This window comes from Tetrao urogallus (genome assembly GCF_951394365.1).
Source record: "Tetrao urogallus genome assembly, chromosome: 25".
NCBI classification, from domain to species: Eukaryota; Metazoa; Chordata; class Aves; order Galliformes; family Phasianidae; genus Tetrao; species Tetrao urogallus.
In genome coordinates this window covers 3539054-3555547 of record NC_136838.1, presented here as the reverse complement: position 1 = coordinate 3555547, position 16494 = coordinate 3539054, and the positions used below count along the sequence as shown (strand labels likewise).

Below are 16494 nucleotides of genomic sequence, written 5' to 3'. Positions count from 1 at the left end.
GCTTCCCACCCTCGCTGCACGGCCAATCAGTGCGCCCGGTTTTCTGTTTGCCCCGCCCTAATGGAAAGGGCGGGAGGAACTCCCCGCCTCTCCGCTAATGAGCGTCACTTCCGCTTCCGCCGAGGCGGTGACGTCACAGGGCGGAGCCATGTGCGCGCTGCGCGCACGTGGGCGGCCCGGGAGCTGCGACCCACGGCAGTCCCGCACCGTGGGGTTGCGGTGCCCGAAGGGCAGCACCCAGCGCTTGGTGTCGTTGGGCCTCAGCCCAGCGTGAATAGATTGACCGGTAGTCAGCCCAGTCTGAACGGATTGACCGATAGAGCCGGAGAGGAGTCGTACCGCATGGGCGCAGCCATATTGGCTTCCAGCCATTCAGACACAGCACGCGTTAGGACGTTAGATGTTTTTATTTGCTGTCTATGCTCTTTTATAAATACCTGCGATATTGAAAATGTAACCACTATACCGAAGAAATAAGTTATTAAAACACATTCTGAAAACAGCATACAGACCGAAATGGCGTGTCCCATAGGATTGACACTGCTTTCCCTACCTCCAAGTACGGATGTTTGTGGAATAATACTTTGTTGACAGAAGAGACAAACTCCCTTTTTTTTCCTTCTTTTTCTGGCTACAATTTCCCCTGGGTTGTCTCCCTAGGATGACACTTTATTACCCGTTATCTCAGTGGTGCTTTGTTTTCTGCTACCAGGAGCAGTCTGAGGGCAGAGCGATGTCCCTGCTCCTGTGCTGAGCTCCCTGGCCTTCTCCTGCATGATGTTTTAAATCTGTCCTTCACGTCAGAGTGTGTGAATTAATGTTATTAATACCTGATTTAATAAATAGCAGACGTGAAGTTCAGGCCCCACTGTTGAGAATGGACACTTCCATGGGGTTTGCACATCTGCAGGATGGAGAGCAGAGCTCAGAACAGCGCTGCATTCTGCCCCCTGTCTTCAAGCAGGGAAGGAAGAGAGGAAATAACAAAAATGAGCATCATTTCCTTTGTCCATTCTCTCATGCATCTGATCTCTCCTCTGTAATTGGCTTTATGAGCACCCTAAACATAAACGAGCACAATAAAGCGTGGATCAGCCCTTACTGTCATCCTTAGGATTTCTGTTTGTGCTGTAAATAAGTACAAAATCACTGTGTTACGTTTCCCTTCCTGCATCCCTGGTTACAGCTCTGCATCTACCAACCAACCCTCTCCAGACTGTCTGCAATTGCAGCTCTCAGCTTAAGCAAAGCTGTACCTTTTGTCTGCAGTCCCTTCTCTCCAGCACACGTAGTATGGCTTTTCCTGTCTCATTTCTTCTTCTGTATTAAAATCCACAAATGTTCATCCTGCAGCTTGGTAAAGAAATGCCTAAAAAAATCTCATTTCAAGAAGTTTGTCCTCGGATTTCATTAGTCTTAAAAAACCGAACAGAAATGCAGTATAAACTCCTCGTCCCCAATGAAGAAACAACAGCACCGTGTTACAAAGCCTGACGCTGCCCCGTAGAAATAATTGCATTGTTCTTCATTAAAACGTCTGTCAGAACGCAACCAAGGCAGCCCTCCTCACCGCCAGCCCTGCTGCTCCCACACAGCACACACCGAACCGAACACCAGAACGAATGAAACCGCAGCGTCACGAAAGCACGAATCAAACAGAGCTCATCTACCACCTAAAGACACCGAGGAGCTGCAGGCAGGCGGTTTCTGGGGGGAGGTCCGACCCTCCCCTCCCCCCTTCTGCAGTGGGGCTGGTGGGTGCAATGGGGCTGGAGACCGAGCGCCCATTGCTGGCCACTCCCCCCCTCTGCAGTGATGCCTTTGAGGACTATTTACAGAACTCTGTTGCAGAGATAACGGCGACAACTCGCTGCCTTTGTTGGGAAGGTGAAAGAAATCCTTTTTTCTTTTTTTTCCCTGCTGTTTGCTCCTCGCTTTTAAGCAGCTGGGACACTCGTAACGCCACAGCAGCCAAAGCTGTTGGGTTGTTGGAAGACAGGAGTCGCCAGCGCTGCTTCCCTGCGGGGTGGGGATGGACGCACAGCCACAGCAGCACCAGGACACCACGCAGGGATGCACCCTGTGCTGCCATCCCCACGGCTGCCCCAGAGCCCCCCGCGCTGCTGCTGGGAGCCGGGCACCATCAGCTCCTGCAGCTCGCCCCGTTGATGGGCATTTTGGGCACAGCAGGGAACGCCTCCAGCTCCTCGGATGCAGCGGTGGCCTCAGTGCTCCCCCGGGGGCCCCCCCGGTTCCTGGAGCAGTCGTGGTGGCCGTGGTTGCCCAAGCGGCTGGAAGCCACCACGGCTTTCATGGCAGCCTGCAGGCAGAGCGTGATGGCGTCAGTAGGAATGATGCACACACACACCTGGTTCAACCCCCAGGCTGCCCCTGCTCGGCATTTTGCTGCTCAGAGCAGGGATTGCTCAGCCCCAGCGAGCGCAGCCCATGGATGGGACAAGTTCTGTGCAAGAGGAGGAAAGTGGGAGGGATCCGTCAGGTTTTACCTTCAGTTTCCTCCTGGCGTTAAATTCCTGCAGCTTCTTTTGTGTGCTGTCCATGTGGGCAAACTTGGCTGCTTTTCCAGTCACCCAGGGATGCTCCAGAGCCTGGTAGACCGTCAGTCTCTTCTGGGGATCCAAGACGATCAGTTTTCTGACCTGTGGCCGATTTCAACGTGCAAAAAAAAAAACCCCAAAATGGTCATTTGTCGAGTGCCCCCCATGCCCAACCTCTGTGCAATGCTCTTGGTGGACTCACAGCCTCTCGTTTGCAAGGAATACAGATGCACAGGAGCAGAGAAGCACTGACCGTGACACTGCTCCATTTGGCTCTATTTGACTCTTGGCTCTGTCATTCTTACACCCGATCCACTCGCTTCACACAGCCTCAAGCTCTGCCCTGAAGCTCAGTGACTCACCAGGTCCTTGGCATTGAGGGAAACCTCGTCCCACCACGGGGACACGAACTCGTAGTCGCAGGTGAGGATGCGGCTGTACATGTATTGGTCCCCACGTGGGTCAAAGAAGGGCTCAAACCCACAGAGCCTGGAAAGAGCAGAGGATCCCCAGTGCCCCCAGGCCCCCACGCAGGGACACGGCACAGCCAAGGGCTCGCAGCCCATAAGCAATACTCACAGGATGTAGGTGATGACACCCACCGACCACATGTCCACCTCAGGGCCGTAGGGGCAGCCGTGCAGGATTTCAGGGGCTGGAAGCAGAGATGGGGGTTAAAATCCAGGAGGAAAACCCTTCGTGGGCACCTCCTGCGTGCAGAGCTCAGCACGGAGCTGATTTGTGTTGGGGACTGATGACAAACAGCATTCGTGCATCACAGACTTTTGCCACCTGTCCCCGTCTCCTTCCAGCCCCCAATTCTGGGCTCTTTGTGGGGCAGACTGAAGAGGAGTGCCAGGCAGGAGGTCCCCCTTTCCCCCCCCACCCTCCCCATGTTCCTCTGCCCCACACCCCCACTGCTCACCGCAGTACCCCGGTGTCCCACAGACGGTTTTCATGGTGTCCTGCTCATCCACGATCTTGGAGAGCCCGAAGTCACCTTGGGGACACACAGGGAGGGGTCAGACTGATGGGTGCCCACCAGGCTGGGAAGCCCCGGGGTGCAGCCCCTCTGCTCAGCACCCACCGATCTTCAGGGGAGCGTCGGGGGACAGGTCTGCATACAGCAGGTTCTCCGGCTTCAGGTCCCGGTGCACCACTCCATTCTCATGCAAATACTGCGGAGAGAGAGACGGCGGGGATGGGGGGAGGAAAGGCTTTAGCAGGGCAGCAGAGGAAGGACGTTTCCCGTTCAGAGTTTCCATTTTTAAAACCTATCTGTTGCCATGGAAACCCCATTTCCAGGTTGCGTGGCAGTGACCTTCCCCAGACAGCACGGCTCTGGGCCTGCAGCGATGCTCCCAGACCCACAGCGATGCCCCCAAACCACAATGGGGACACGGAGACGTTACCAACACAGCCTCCAGGATCTGCTTGACCACGTGGGCCGCATCCCGCTCACTGTAGAAGCCCCTCTCCACGATCCTGTGGGTGCACAGCAGTCAAGACGTGCCCTCACCCCCCATCCCCAACCCCATAGGGGTGTCCTTCAGCCCCGTTCCATCCTCACCCTCCCCTGGGGCTGCAACCCCTACCTGTCAAAGAGCTCTCCTCCCGTCACCAATTCCAGCACCAGAGCAATCTCCGAGGGTGTCTCGAAGATCTCCTTCAGTTTGATCTGAAAGGGAGGAGAATGGGTGGCAGCAGATGGGGTTGTGCCATTGGGATGGGGCTGTGCCATTGGGATTTGCCATTGGGGTCAAGGCTGTGCCATTGGAACAGGGCTATGCCATTGGGATGGGGCTGTGCCATTGGGATTTGCCATTGGGGTCAAGGCTGTGCCATTGGAACAGGGCTGTGCCATTGGGGTTGGGGCTGTGCCATTGGGATTTGCCATTGGGGTCAAGGCTGTGCCATTGGGATTGGGGTTTGCCTTGGGGTTAAGGCTGTGCCATTGGGACAGGGCTGTGCCATTGGGGTTTGCCATTGGGGTTGGGGCTGTGCCATTGGGGTTGGGGCTGTGCCATTGGGACAGTGCTGTGCCACTGGGATTTGCCATTGGGGTTAAGCCTGTGCCATTGGGATTGGGGTTTGCCATTGGGGTTAAGGCTGTGCCATTGGGATTGGGGTTTGCCATTGGGGTTGGGGCTGTGCTGGTGGAACAGGGCTGTGCCTTTGGGGTTAAGGCTCTGCCATTGGGGTTAAGACTGTGCCATTGGGATTGGGGTTTGCCACTGGGGTTAGGGCTGTGCTATTGGGGTTAAGGCTGTGCCATTGGGATTGGGGTTTGCCACTGGGACATGGCTGTGCCATTGGGACGGGGCTGTGCTGGTGCCATAGGACCCTGCTCACTCCCACCACGTAACTTCCAGGTGTGGCAGCACTGGCACAGACACCCCCCCCACATCCCCTCCTCTCCTGTTTGTCTCAACCCAGATCTGGAACTGCCTCGCTCACTTAATCATGCTTTAAGGGGGAGGCAGGGGCTGCTCCTCCTCAGGACTTCAGCCCTATCGACTCATAGAGCTGAGGACACACGTTGATTTCACAGCCCAGCTGCGATGCCACCTCCAGAGCTGTGACACCCGCGGCCCCCATGAGCAGCACCCATAGGGGAGCAGCACCAGCAGTGCTCTGCATGGAAGGAGCGTGAAACAATCTCCATTTTCCTTATCATTTTCCCTTCAGACGCCATGCGAGGTCTGCACAAACGCTTTGTGCCCGTGCGGCGAATCTGGAATTAACAGATTCTCTCTTAAAAAGAAGTCAAAAATGCAATATATATTTTTTTTAATTTTTTTTTTTTTTTTTTTTTTTTTAAGTCAGAAAACAGAGCATTTCACGCTTCTTAAGACTTTTGTGACACTGCGGATTTCATGGGGCTTTAATCATTACCTTCGCAGGCCGGGTGACGAGCCGTGATACCCCGCAGGGCCGGCGGCAGCTGACTGCATTATAATAATACACACAAGCACTATAATTTTCCTATTAACTTCAAAAGTTTACAATCCTATTATCATCCACCGTCGAGGTTGGTTTCAATGCTAGCAAACGGACCGAAGGCGCTGTTGTATAGAAGGAGATGCAGCAGCTGCCAGCTCGGGGCTCCCTATGGAAACTCTTAGCACCGAGGCACCCATGGGTGCACATGGGGAGGGTGTGGGAGAGCACAAAGCAAAGCTGGTGGCGTTTCTATTGGTGTATCAAACCTGGTCCCCTCCTCTGCTGTGTTGGGATGGAGGAGCTGCTGCCCCCAGTGCTGGGTGCAGGGAGCACGGAGCCCCTCGCCCTCTCCTCGCCTCTTATCTCCCCTCGCAGCATTCCTCGCTGATGGGCAATTGGCTTCGGTGCTCATTTCATCTCCTCGGTGGAAATTGCTCACCGAATGGAAAGCTGAGGGCGATGGGGAGCGGGGTGGGGGGTGGGGAGCAGCTATGGAGGGGCTGAGCCCCCATTGCGCCGTGATGGGAAAGGAGGGGACGGCGCTGAGCGGGGCTGCGCTGTGCCATAGGGCACCAAGGGGGCCGGGTGATGGGGTGACGGGGTGATGGCTTCACCCAGCGCCATGCTGGGATGGGGGCACTGCGGCCTCCTACTCACAATGTTGGGGTGTGAGAGGCGCAGCAGGACCCCGATCTCCGTCCTCACGATCTTTTTGTCGATCTGGAAGGCAGAACCCGCTGACATCCATCACCACCACTGCTGGTTCCACTGCACAGCCCCCCACGGCCATTCCCACTGCAGCGGCAGGATCTGCCCCAGAATTTGAGCCTGTTGTGCTCCCCCCCCCCCCCAGCCCTGCACTGCAGAGCCTGGCATCTCCATCCCCATCCCCACATCCCCACATCCCCACATCCCCACATCCCCACGTCCCCACATCCCCACGTCCCCATATCCCCATCCCAATGCCCTTCACGCTCCCAGACCCGCAGTGCCACCAACACTCACTGTCTTCTTCAGGATCTTGGCAGCATATGGGGTACGTGTGCCCTTCTCCTCACAGCTGTACACCACGGAGGTGGCTCCCCTGCAGGATGGAGGCAGGATTGGAGGCAGGATGGAGGCAGGGGGTCCCACTCCCCCTCCCCACCTCCACCAGCACCGAGCTGCTTCACCCCGCATCAGTTCCAGCTTTCCCCACTAAAGCCATTGTAATTAAAACTGAATCCTAAAGGCGGTTTAAAGCCATAAGCGGCTTTCAGGGCAGGATGCAGCCCACCCCCCCTTTGCTCCCAGCTCCAGGATGAGCTCAATGGAACCGTGGATGCCTCAGGACCCCCCCCCCCACCCCCAAATCACACAACAAAACCTGCCACAGTGCAGAACTGCTCTGCCTTACAAAGGAAGAACCGCTCCCATCAGCCTGCACCGTGCTGCTCAGCTGCCCGTCACTTTCAGATCTTGTTAATAATGTTTTCTAACCACTGGACGGTGAAATCAACCCATTTCTTCAGGCCATTATGGGGCTAGTTTGCAATTTCATCTTCGCTGCCCGGCTCCTCGGAGCAGATTAATTCTCACCCCCTGAGTAATCGACCGCACTTTATTGCTCTTTGGCTTTGACACCTTCTGGGACAAGTTCAGGTTCTGGCTCGAGGCACACGCCATCCCCCCATCCTCAGTCAGCACCAAGCCTCCGAAGGTCAAAGCCCAAAGAACCCCTTTTTTGCACCGAAATCTCCCTCAAGAACACAACGACCCATTGCTGCCCATAGCTGCCCACAGGTGACCCTGTGCTGCAGCGCTGCAGCTCCTGGGGGGCCCTCCTGAAATCCACCTCTCTGCTTTTAAAAATGGAGAGAGGATTTTGCAACTCATCTGCTGAGCTGGAGAATTGCATTCCCATGGCAACGGCAGAGCTGGGTACTGCGGGTGGATGGCACAGGGTTGGGGACAGCACAGGGTTGGGGATGGCACAGGGTTGGGGACGGCACGGGGTTGGGGACGGCACGGGGTTGGGGACATCATGGGGCTCAGCCTGCAGCACCCACAGAGCTGGGCAGCCCCACACTTTGAGCATTTCCGAAGCATTTTCTGCCTTTTGCTTTGCATTTCCCATCACATCCTGCGCTCAGGAAGAGCTGCAGACAGCTTTGCTTTGAACCCAAGGCACCCCCACTGCTGCTGTGCCCCATGGCCGCGCCGCTGGCCCCATTTCCCAGCTGCCGTGCCCCCTCTCCCTGCACCACGCTCACCCTCCCGTCACTCAACATCCCCTTTCAGCACCGCATTGTGCACAGATGATTTGCAGCCCACTCCTCGAGGGATCATTTGAAGCCCACCGGCCCCCTCAGCCCCACTCCTCCAGTGCAGCTCCATGCTCCTGTCGCTGCGTTCCCAATCACAGCAGCAGCTGGACCCTGCCGCCAGCAGCTCCACCTGGCCGCTGCTTAAGGCCTGGAGTAAATACTGCAATCAACCTTGACAGCCACGGCAGATAATTGCATTTGCTTTACAGATGAACTGGAAAATGTCCAACAATGGGATTTGCCAGGAGCCTGAGTTCGCTGTGGGTGCAGCATAGCCCAGAGTCCGGATGGGATGCGTCTGGACGGAGGGGTCGGGGGCAGGGTCTGTCCCCCCACCACGTGTCCATCTGTGCAGGCAGCACACCCATCCTCAAGCTGCTGTTTGTGGCCCCACGCGTTCCTCTGTTGATGGAAACCCTGCGGGGGCTCTCAGGTGGATGCAGGTTGCTCCACCAGCTCCCCTCTGCTGGGGGTCTCATCAGCCCTGGCTACACCTCCAGCTCAAAGCAAAGGATGGGAAGCTCTGGCTTTACTCAGTGTGCAGCAGCTCCCCGGCTCCGTGGCTGCAAGGCTGTCTGCAAGGATCCTGGCCCCATCCCAGAGCAGGCAAGCATCCTACTACAGCATGAGAGCTGCTGGGTGACAGCCCTGCATGGGGCACTGGGTGGGACGTGCCTAGAAATGCCCATGCCGTGCCCCCTCCTGCAGCCTGGCCCATGCACCACACCTGGCACCATCCTGTGCCTTGGCAAAGCCCACATCTCAGGTGGCCAAAGAGCCCAGGAACCTCCATGGGGGTTTGCTGTTTGTGCCCCCACCAGTTGCTGAGCCCCTGGTGGTGGGGAAAGCCCTGGAGCTGGCTGTGGGTGTGGGGATACAGCTGGGACTTCTGTGGGGCCTCCTACCTTAAGTGGGACAAATCCTGGGAATAAATCCCCTGCGGGGATGGGATTTATCCTCAGTCGTGCTCCTTTGCTGGGGCTCCTCATACGAGGGTCCCATTGCAGCCCCAGGTTCATCCTCCACTTGCCCACAAACCAAAAGTCAGAGACCACCAACCCAGTCTCCACCAAAGGGATGAGAAGCGTAGAGCACATGAGGAACCTGAACCACGTCCTGCAAGACTTCAGTGAGTGCTCCCAAAACCACAGCAGCAGCACCGTGATCGATTCCAAAGCCCAGCTCACACCTGAGGATGGGATCCCCCTGCCCCTCTCCATCCATCCATCCATCCATCCATCCATCCATCCATCCATCCATCCATCCATCCATCCCTTCTCCTGCACCCTTCCTGCACCCAGCCCTCTGCATGCAGCCATTGAGAATGATGCTCCCACGCAGGGAATCCTCCTGCTGCCCTCCACTCCCCCCCCCCCATGCAGGCAGTACCGTCCCAATTCAGGGCCCACGACGTAGAAATCCTCCAGGGCAGCCTCACGGTGGGATCCATCGATCCAATACTCGCCGTCCGTCTTGGAGGAAGGCATGTTGCCCGGGGGGAGGGAAGGGGGGAGGAGTCTCCCACCAGCTGCCAGGCAGAGCAGAGCCCAGCATCACCACGGCCCCCCCAGCATCACCACGGCCCCCCCATTGCGTGGCAGTGCACAGATGGCAGCAGGTTCTCCTTGGGATTACGGAGCGGGATGGATCCGCAGCCACAAATCCCCTTCCCACCAGACACGTACGCTGCCTTTTTGGAGATCATACCCCCAACCCTCCCCCCCTCGCCCACCCCCGCACCCCACTTCTCCCACCCCACCCTCAGCTTCCCGGGGCTCTTTTGGCAGCGGGTGCCCCGGCTGTGCTCTGGCTGTGCCCCACAGATGGGTGCTATGGGGTCCCGTACCCCCAATTCCCGCACTCAACCCCAAACATCGCCAGCCCCGCAGCGCATCCCCTCCCCACATATCAGCGCAGCCCCACGGCCGACACGTACCGTTAGCTGCTGCGTGGCGGCGCGGCGGAGCCGAATCCCCCCCGGCGCTCCCTCATCCCCGGCGCAGGGCGGATTCGGGCACGGTGGGCGCTGCGTGCGGGGCTGGGCGGCCCCCCTTCCCCCACGCCCGGCTGCCGCCCTCCTGGGTAGGGTAAGGATTTTCGGCCCTGGGGTGGGGATATGAAAGGATGCAGTGATGGAGGGATGCGGGAACACCGAGACGTAGGGAATAGGGATGTCCGTGCGTGGGGCTGCGGACCCGCAGAGACGCCGGTGCGGGGGTAGGGGAAGGTGGAGACGCGGGGCTGCGGCGCTCGGGGGCCCTCCCCGTCCGCACCCCCACCCGGCACCGCTCCCACCCGGCTCGGCCGTGCCACCCCCCGGCGGCCGCCGTCACTGCACCGCGCCCGTCCGCCCCGCACCCCGCGGGGACGCCCCCACCCCACGCCGCGGCCGCTCCATCACTCCTGTGCCCTCCCCCCTTCGCCACTCTTATGCCATTACCGAGGTCAGAATCCCATCCCGCTCTCGCAGCGCTCCCGGTGATGCTCCGTTGGATCAGAGTGGAGATGGGGGAAGCCGTGCCGGAGGGCGGACCCCCGGAGCGCTGCAGCGGATCTCGGTTCCCTCCCCGAAGGAGCGGCGCTGCCCGGTGCGGCCGCACGGTGCCGCCGTCCGCCACGGGATGGGAGCGGAGGGGGCGGCGGGGAGAGGAGGGCCGGGGGTGAGGGGATGGGAACGGAGAAGGGATGGGAAGGGAACGGGGGAGCGTTTGAGCGAGGTGGGGCCGGGCACGGAGCGCGCTCAGGAATGGGGATAGGAGCTGGAATTGGGTAGGAAAGGGGAAAGTGTCGGGGATGGGGCCGGGACCCCCAGGCAGGGCACCCCTAGGAAGGAGGGATTTGCGTTGCCCACCGCGGGGGGAGCCGAGCGGAGAGCTTGACGTGTGCGAACCCGGGAAGGGACCGCAGGGCTGAGCACAAGGCTGCACCAACAGCACGTGCACGGAGCAGCAGCACCGGCACCCAACGCACAGCGGGGATCCCAGCAGCTCCCCGTTGCACCTTTTCCTTGTCAGCACCGAGGCTGCCATCCCCGCAGGTGCAGGTTGTGTGTTTTACCATTGCATACAGAAACACAGAGCATCGTGGGGTTGGAGGAGTCCTGGGGATGATGCTCAGCCCTGACACGATGCAGACAGCGCTCCAGGAAAGGCCCCACCAGCATGAGAAGCTCTCCTGGTGTTGGGCTCCGCAGGCGTTTATCAGAATATTTCATCACATCTGAGGGAGGCGAACCCAGCCCTGCCTGATCCCAACTCATTGCAACTCAGGGATGTTCTTACAGGGAGAGACCTCACTCCATAAAATGACTCAGCCATTCCTCCCCATCCCGCCCATGCTGTTACGGTGCATCATTAATATTTACACCTAGAACCAACACAACCCCTCATTTACCCACCCCAGAAAGAGCAGTGGGCTGCATCTGGGGAGCGGAGGCAGCTCCTTCCCCTTATCAACTCACTGCTACGAATTGAGGGCACTGCGCTCTGCCCACCCCCTCCGCGTCCCCCCATTTGGCCCATGGATGCTGGGCCGCCCCCCAGGATGGAGCTGAGGCTGGCAGCCTCCCAGGTCCCCCCATCAGCAGCAGAGGAAAGGCCTCAGGGCCCAGCAGTGCAGAGGTGGGGCTGCAGGAGACCTTCAGCCTTTTGTCTCCAGCCAAGGAATTAATTATTTTGCTCTCTCATTACGCTGGAGTAAAACCCCATTTATAAATATAGGCATCCGAAATTGTGGTTTGTTTTCTTTTCTCCACACCTTGGGAAACGTTTCTCTCCCCTTCTCACCCTCACTTCTGTCTCGTCTCACCTCCATCCATGTTCCAGCAAACCCAAAGGAGGGGGAGCTCACCCAGAGCTGCTGGGGGTCCGTGGGGGCGAAAACAGAGCGGGACCCCCAGCTCAACCCCCCAAAACACCCCTGGATGATGGCAGCACCACGAGAGCCTCCCGGTGCCTCCTGCAGCCGTTGCTGAGCGATGCTCAATTGTTCAGAACCAAAAATGGAAATTAATACATACTGTTAATGCCCCCCCTGCCCCTCCCCCCCCCCGGCATCCCCACCTTCCCCAGCGCCGCTCGCCTTGTTAATTGAATGGCACCGAGCAAATGAGGTCAGAGCTCAGTGCAGCCAGACAAGGACGCCGAGCACACGACAGGTCTGTCTGCTGAGTGGTGTTAGCATTCCTGCCAGCAACCGCTCATTAAAAACCTAAAAGGCAGCGTAAGCATCCCGTCGGGTGTGTGCTCCAGCGGCCCTTCCCTCGTGGAAGCGTTCGAGGTTGGAGCACGGGATCTGTGGGGTCCGAGCAGATGGGACACGCTGCCCCCCTCGGGGTGGGTCGGTCTGCCTGAGCCTCCCAGCAAAACCCATCCCACAGCCCCCATCCTGCTCTGCTCTTTGGCAGTGCTTCCATTGCCCTCAGGCTGCGCCGTGCCTCAGTTTCCCCAGCAGCACAGCACAGCACAGCACAGCACAGCACAGCACAGCACAGCACAGCACAGCACAGCACAGCAGGCACCCAGTACCTCCTCTCAGGGACCACCCTTAGGGATGCTCTCAGCTCTGCTCCATCCCTCCCACCCCAGCCAAGCTCCCACAGCAGCCTCAGGCTCCCACGTTTCCCTCCTGGAACAAAGGAAGCTCTTCCTCCACCTCACCTCGCCCTCCCACTCCCCCACTTCCTCTTTCATTCCTTTTCCTCTCTTTTCTCTCCCTTCTATTTTTTTTTTTTTTAAGAAAGGAATGAGTTGTCTTCCCACAGATGTGACTAAAAGCACTCTGGAAATGTCAGCCACTGCTGGAAAGGGACCCAGATAACATTTAGCTTTAGGTAAGAGAGTAGATTTTCTCTGCACTAATTCATATTTATAAGCTCTCCTGTTCCCAGGGAGCGCGCGGCACTGATAGCACTTGCTGATTGCTAGTGAGCAGTGCAGGGAATTGTTTTCATATCTGAGATTAAAGAGTGCTTTCTGCTCCCAGTGGCACCTGTGTATTTACGCTGGTCATTCTCAATTCATTCTTATAAGATTAAGACTGGAAATGGGAAATGGTTATAGAGTGCCGAGGTGGCGGGGGGGAAAAACACCCCACCGGAGTCCTGAGGGCCCCTCTGGGGTTCCCCACGCTGACCCAGGGATGGAGAGCTGCGGACAGACGGACACCAGACAGACGCCCAGCATCAGCTTGGGCTGAAGATTGATTCCTATTACGATTGTTCAGCACATCCCTGGCTCTGCGTCGGCTGATGGAAAACAAACAAGTAAAGCCGCTTTCTCCTCCCCGAGATCCAGGATTTGGGAACTTTTGGGGCTTTGGCTCGTTTTGTTTCTGTCGGCGGCGGCGGATTTGTGTTTGCAGAGGGGCCGAGCGGCTCCAGAGCTACAAAACACAGGGAGAGGGGAAAAAACGCTGCGGTGGGACACTAAGAGTCAGGGGAGGGAGAAGGAGAGGCGGGAGGGGAGCGGGGTGGAAAGGGAAAAAGGCGAAAGGAGAAACAATGGCAGAAGGCACCCCGGGGACTTCCTGAGAGGTTTTAGAAATTCAAAATACGCCTTAGAGCCTCAAAGCTGTGTCAGTCACAGCCCCGGCGCGGGGATCACGAAGGCTGCGGCCGAACAATACCGGATTGTGTGAGGAAGGTGGGAAATAGGGGGTCTCAGCGGCTCCGCTCACACCAGCGGTTCCGCTCGTCAAGCACGCGTTCCACATGAATCAATTCTGGACAGTGCCTCGGCATAATCCCCTCCAGCCCCGCGATGACAACTTGAAGGAGAACTCTGTGCTGAGTGACAGCAGACGGAGCGCTGACATGGAGAGGCCGCAGGACTTCCCTGCCCGGCCCCTTCCCTTCCTTTCTCCCTCCCAGCAACTTTTCATCTGCTGCAGTCAGAGCAGCTCAACCCAAAACGGGCTGCATCCCTTCCCAACCCCCTCCTCACCCCATCGCTGGCAGCTCCCACCCCACAATCACTTCCCATGGCTGTGCATGGGGAAGGTCCTGCACACCCCACACAGCGCAGCCCCAGCGGGGAGAGGAGGAAGGCAGGAGCTGAGTTCAGATCAACCCCCCCCCAAAAGAAAAGCCTGATGCGAACTTTCTTGAGTGGGGAGCGAACAAAGAGCAGCACGGCCATGGGGCAGGCAGGGTTTGGGGGTCGGAGTCCAGCCAGGAGACCCCTCCCCTATTGAGGGATGGGGAAGAAGGCACATGATAGCAAAATGTTACCTGAATGCCCCACACTGAGCTCAGGACCTCCAGCAACAACTGCCACCCTGCTCAGTGCATCCACTCAGATGGACACAGCAGCTGCCAGGACCCAGAGCATTAATTACCCCTTATCAGGGGTGTGTGATGAGAGCTGTGGCTCTGTTAATTACTCCTCTGCAGATGGCACCATCCACGTGTGTTTGCAGCTTAACTGTGAGGGGCTCTGACAGCTGGCACAGCTCCGGGATGGGGATGGAGATGGGGTGAGGATGGAGATGGGGATGGAGATGGGGATGGGGATGGGATGGGGATGGAGATGGGGATGGGGATGGGGATGGGGATGGGGATGGGGATGGGGATGCATTGCCATGCCATGCCTTGCCTGGGAAACAACCCCCAAAGCAGGGCAGAGGATCCTGGCTGCAGCTGGGATCTGTTGGCCAGGAGGCAATGAGCTGCTCTGAGGTCATAGGGAAGATGTAACGATGCTCCTGTGGCCCTGGAGCTGTAAGATCCCATAATCACTTCCCCACCACTTCGTGCCCCTGCTCTCTGCGCCCGTCTGCCTCGTTAGGTAAACTGTGCGTTATTAATAATCATATCAAGAATAAAAAGAGGTTTTGTCATCTCTGGATCCTGTTCCTTTCTTGGGCTCCCTGTTCTGGTTCCACATCCCTGCTCGGGGAAGCAAAAGACATAAAGGAAACTAATTAAAAATTGCCAGTGTCTTCTGTCGGAGCATTTGGGTGCGTTCAGTGGTGAAAGACGCGCGTCTTGTTGCAAGAAAATCAATTTTACAGTTACAGGAGCAGAATAAATAGAGGTGGTGCGTTAAGGCAGGAGGGTGGGAGGGGGCCTGGAGGGTGGCAGTGTAGGGTGGGCGCTGTGCCCACGGGGTGCTGTGTGGGATGGGGTGCCCCCTCCTGCCCCACTGTGCCCATATGGCACAGCTCTGTGCTGCAGCGCTGCTCCAGGAGGGCGGCTGTCGGGCCCCAGAAGCACGGCCTGGTGCTGTGAGCTCTGCTCCCATTAGGGATTCATTACCCACCCCTTTATTTGTGTCTCCTCTCTCTCTGCAAGCGTGCTTTCAGAACCTATTGGTTTCGTGCATCATCCCGTTGTCTTTTTGGGGTCGGGGACGCGGTAAACAAAGCAATTATCCCCAATTTGGGGGGGGTTAACAGCCTGTCACCCCGTGCCTGCACCCAGAAGTGATCGGTGCCATCAATGGGGCCGGGGGGGCTGCAGCAAAATGACTTTGATGCTGAGGTGCTGTAGGGGCAGCTGTGGGGCCGTCCTCACCCCTCCCCCCCCCCCAACCCCCTTTTGGCCCTATGGGATTTTCCTTTCTTCACTCGTCACACCAGGACAGTTCCGATCCCTAATCCTCAAATTGTCCCTCGCCGGTTTTACATACAGCTCTAAGCTCCTCATAATAGATTTATTTCTTTTTTTTTTTTTAAAAAAAAAAAAAAAAGAGGGAAGGAAATCAAAAGCCCTCGGTGGGTTATTATAGGATATTTTTGTTTTAATTGAAAACTATTCTGAGCTCGGTGGAGCTTGGAGGGACGAGCCCCTTCATGGCTGATCCCAGTAGGTCCCGTTGGGTTCCTGGGTGCTGCAGGAGACAGGTGGGGATGCAGAGGTGGGTGATGCCCCCAAAAAGGGCACATGGACCCATCCGGGCCCTATGGAGTGATTGGCAGAGCCACTGCTAATTGCACTGATCACCTTTTGGCCGAGCAGCGCTGGGAGCGCGGCTGCAGGGCTGGGATTTTCTCATTGCTCTGCGTGGGATTGAAAACAGTCACAGAGGGAAATGGGAAAACAGAGATTTGGGGTGATAGAGAGAGGGATGGGGGGCAGCGGGTAACGGTGGGGAGGAGAACAAATGATCCCAACATCCCATTGCCTTGCTTTGGCTGCAGGCCCCAAGGAAAGGAGCCCAGAGCAGAGCAGGAGCGCATCGATCGGCCACGTGAAGGCAGGGAGAGTTGCCACCCAGCCTGCCTCTCCCTTCGTTAGGATCCACGCCACCCATTTCCCTAATAACCCGCCTTGAAAGCTTTCAAGCACTGAAACCGAAGGCAGCAGCCGTTTGCTGAACGTTCTGCAGCCGTTCCCCATCAGCTCCTGATTGGAGCCGGGCTCGCAGCCGCCGCCAGTGTGGGGTCAGGCCGTGGGGCTGGAGCTGCTCCTGCAGCTCTGCGCATCCGAAAGCTGCAGCACGTTGAGGTGTGGGCCGTGCCGTGTCCGTGCCCAGCAGTCCAGCTCCACGTGCACCAATGCAGCGGGTGCTGCAGTGTCTGCGCACCAGTGCAGCTGCAATGCATGCATGCACCGTTGCAGCTGCACCCAGCAGCACCCAAGTGCCACCAGGGGCCCCGGGACGCCTCTGGGTGACCCCTGGAGCACAGCTGGGTACCCGGCCCATGGCAGCAGCCGCAGCCCCAGGGGCAGAGGGGGAAGAGCTGCG

The 16494-nt window shown here is 57.9% G+C and overlaps 1 protein-coding gene across 1 annotated transcript; it reads right to left on the bottom strand.

Annotated features, from left to right (window-relative positions):
* Positions 1-2143: 2143 nt before the first annotated feature.
* LOC306955585 (calcium/calmodulin-dependent protein kinase type IV-like) lies at positions 2144-9294 on the bottom strand (the record flags this gene model as incomplete). The annotated part of the gene is made up of 11 exons (XM_079546904.1): positions 2144-2320; positions 2508-2660; positions 2921-3047; positions 3138-3213; positions 3484-3558; positions 3646-3736; positions 3971-4043; positions 4154-4236; positions 6159-6221; positions 6507-6585; positions 9197-9294. 11 exons carry the CDS (start codon positions 9292-9294, stop codon positions 2144-2146), a joined length of 1095 nt encoding a protein of 364 aa, XP_079403030.1.
* Positions 9295-16494: the final 7200 nt, after the last annotated feature.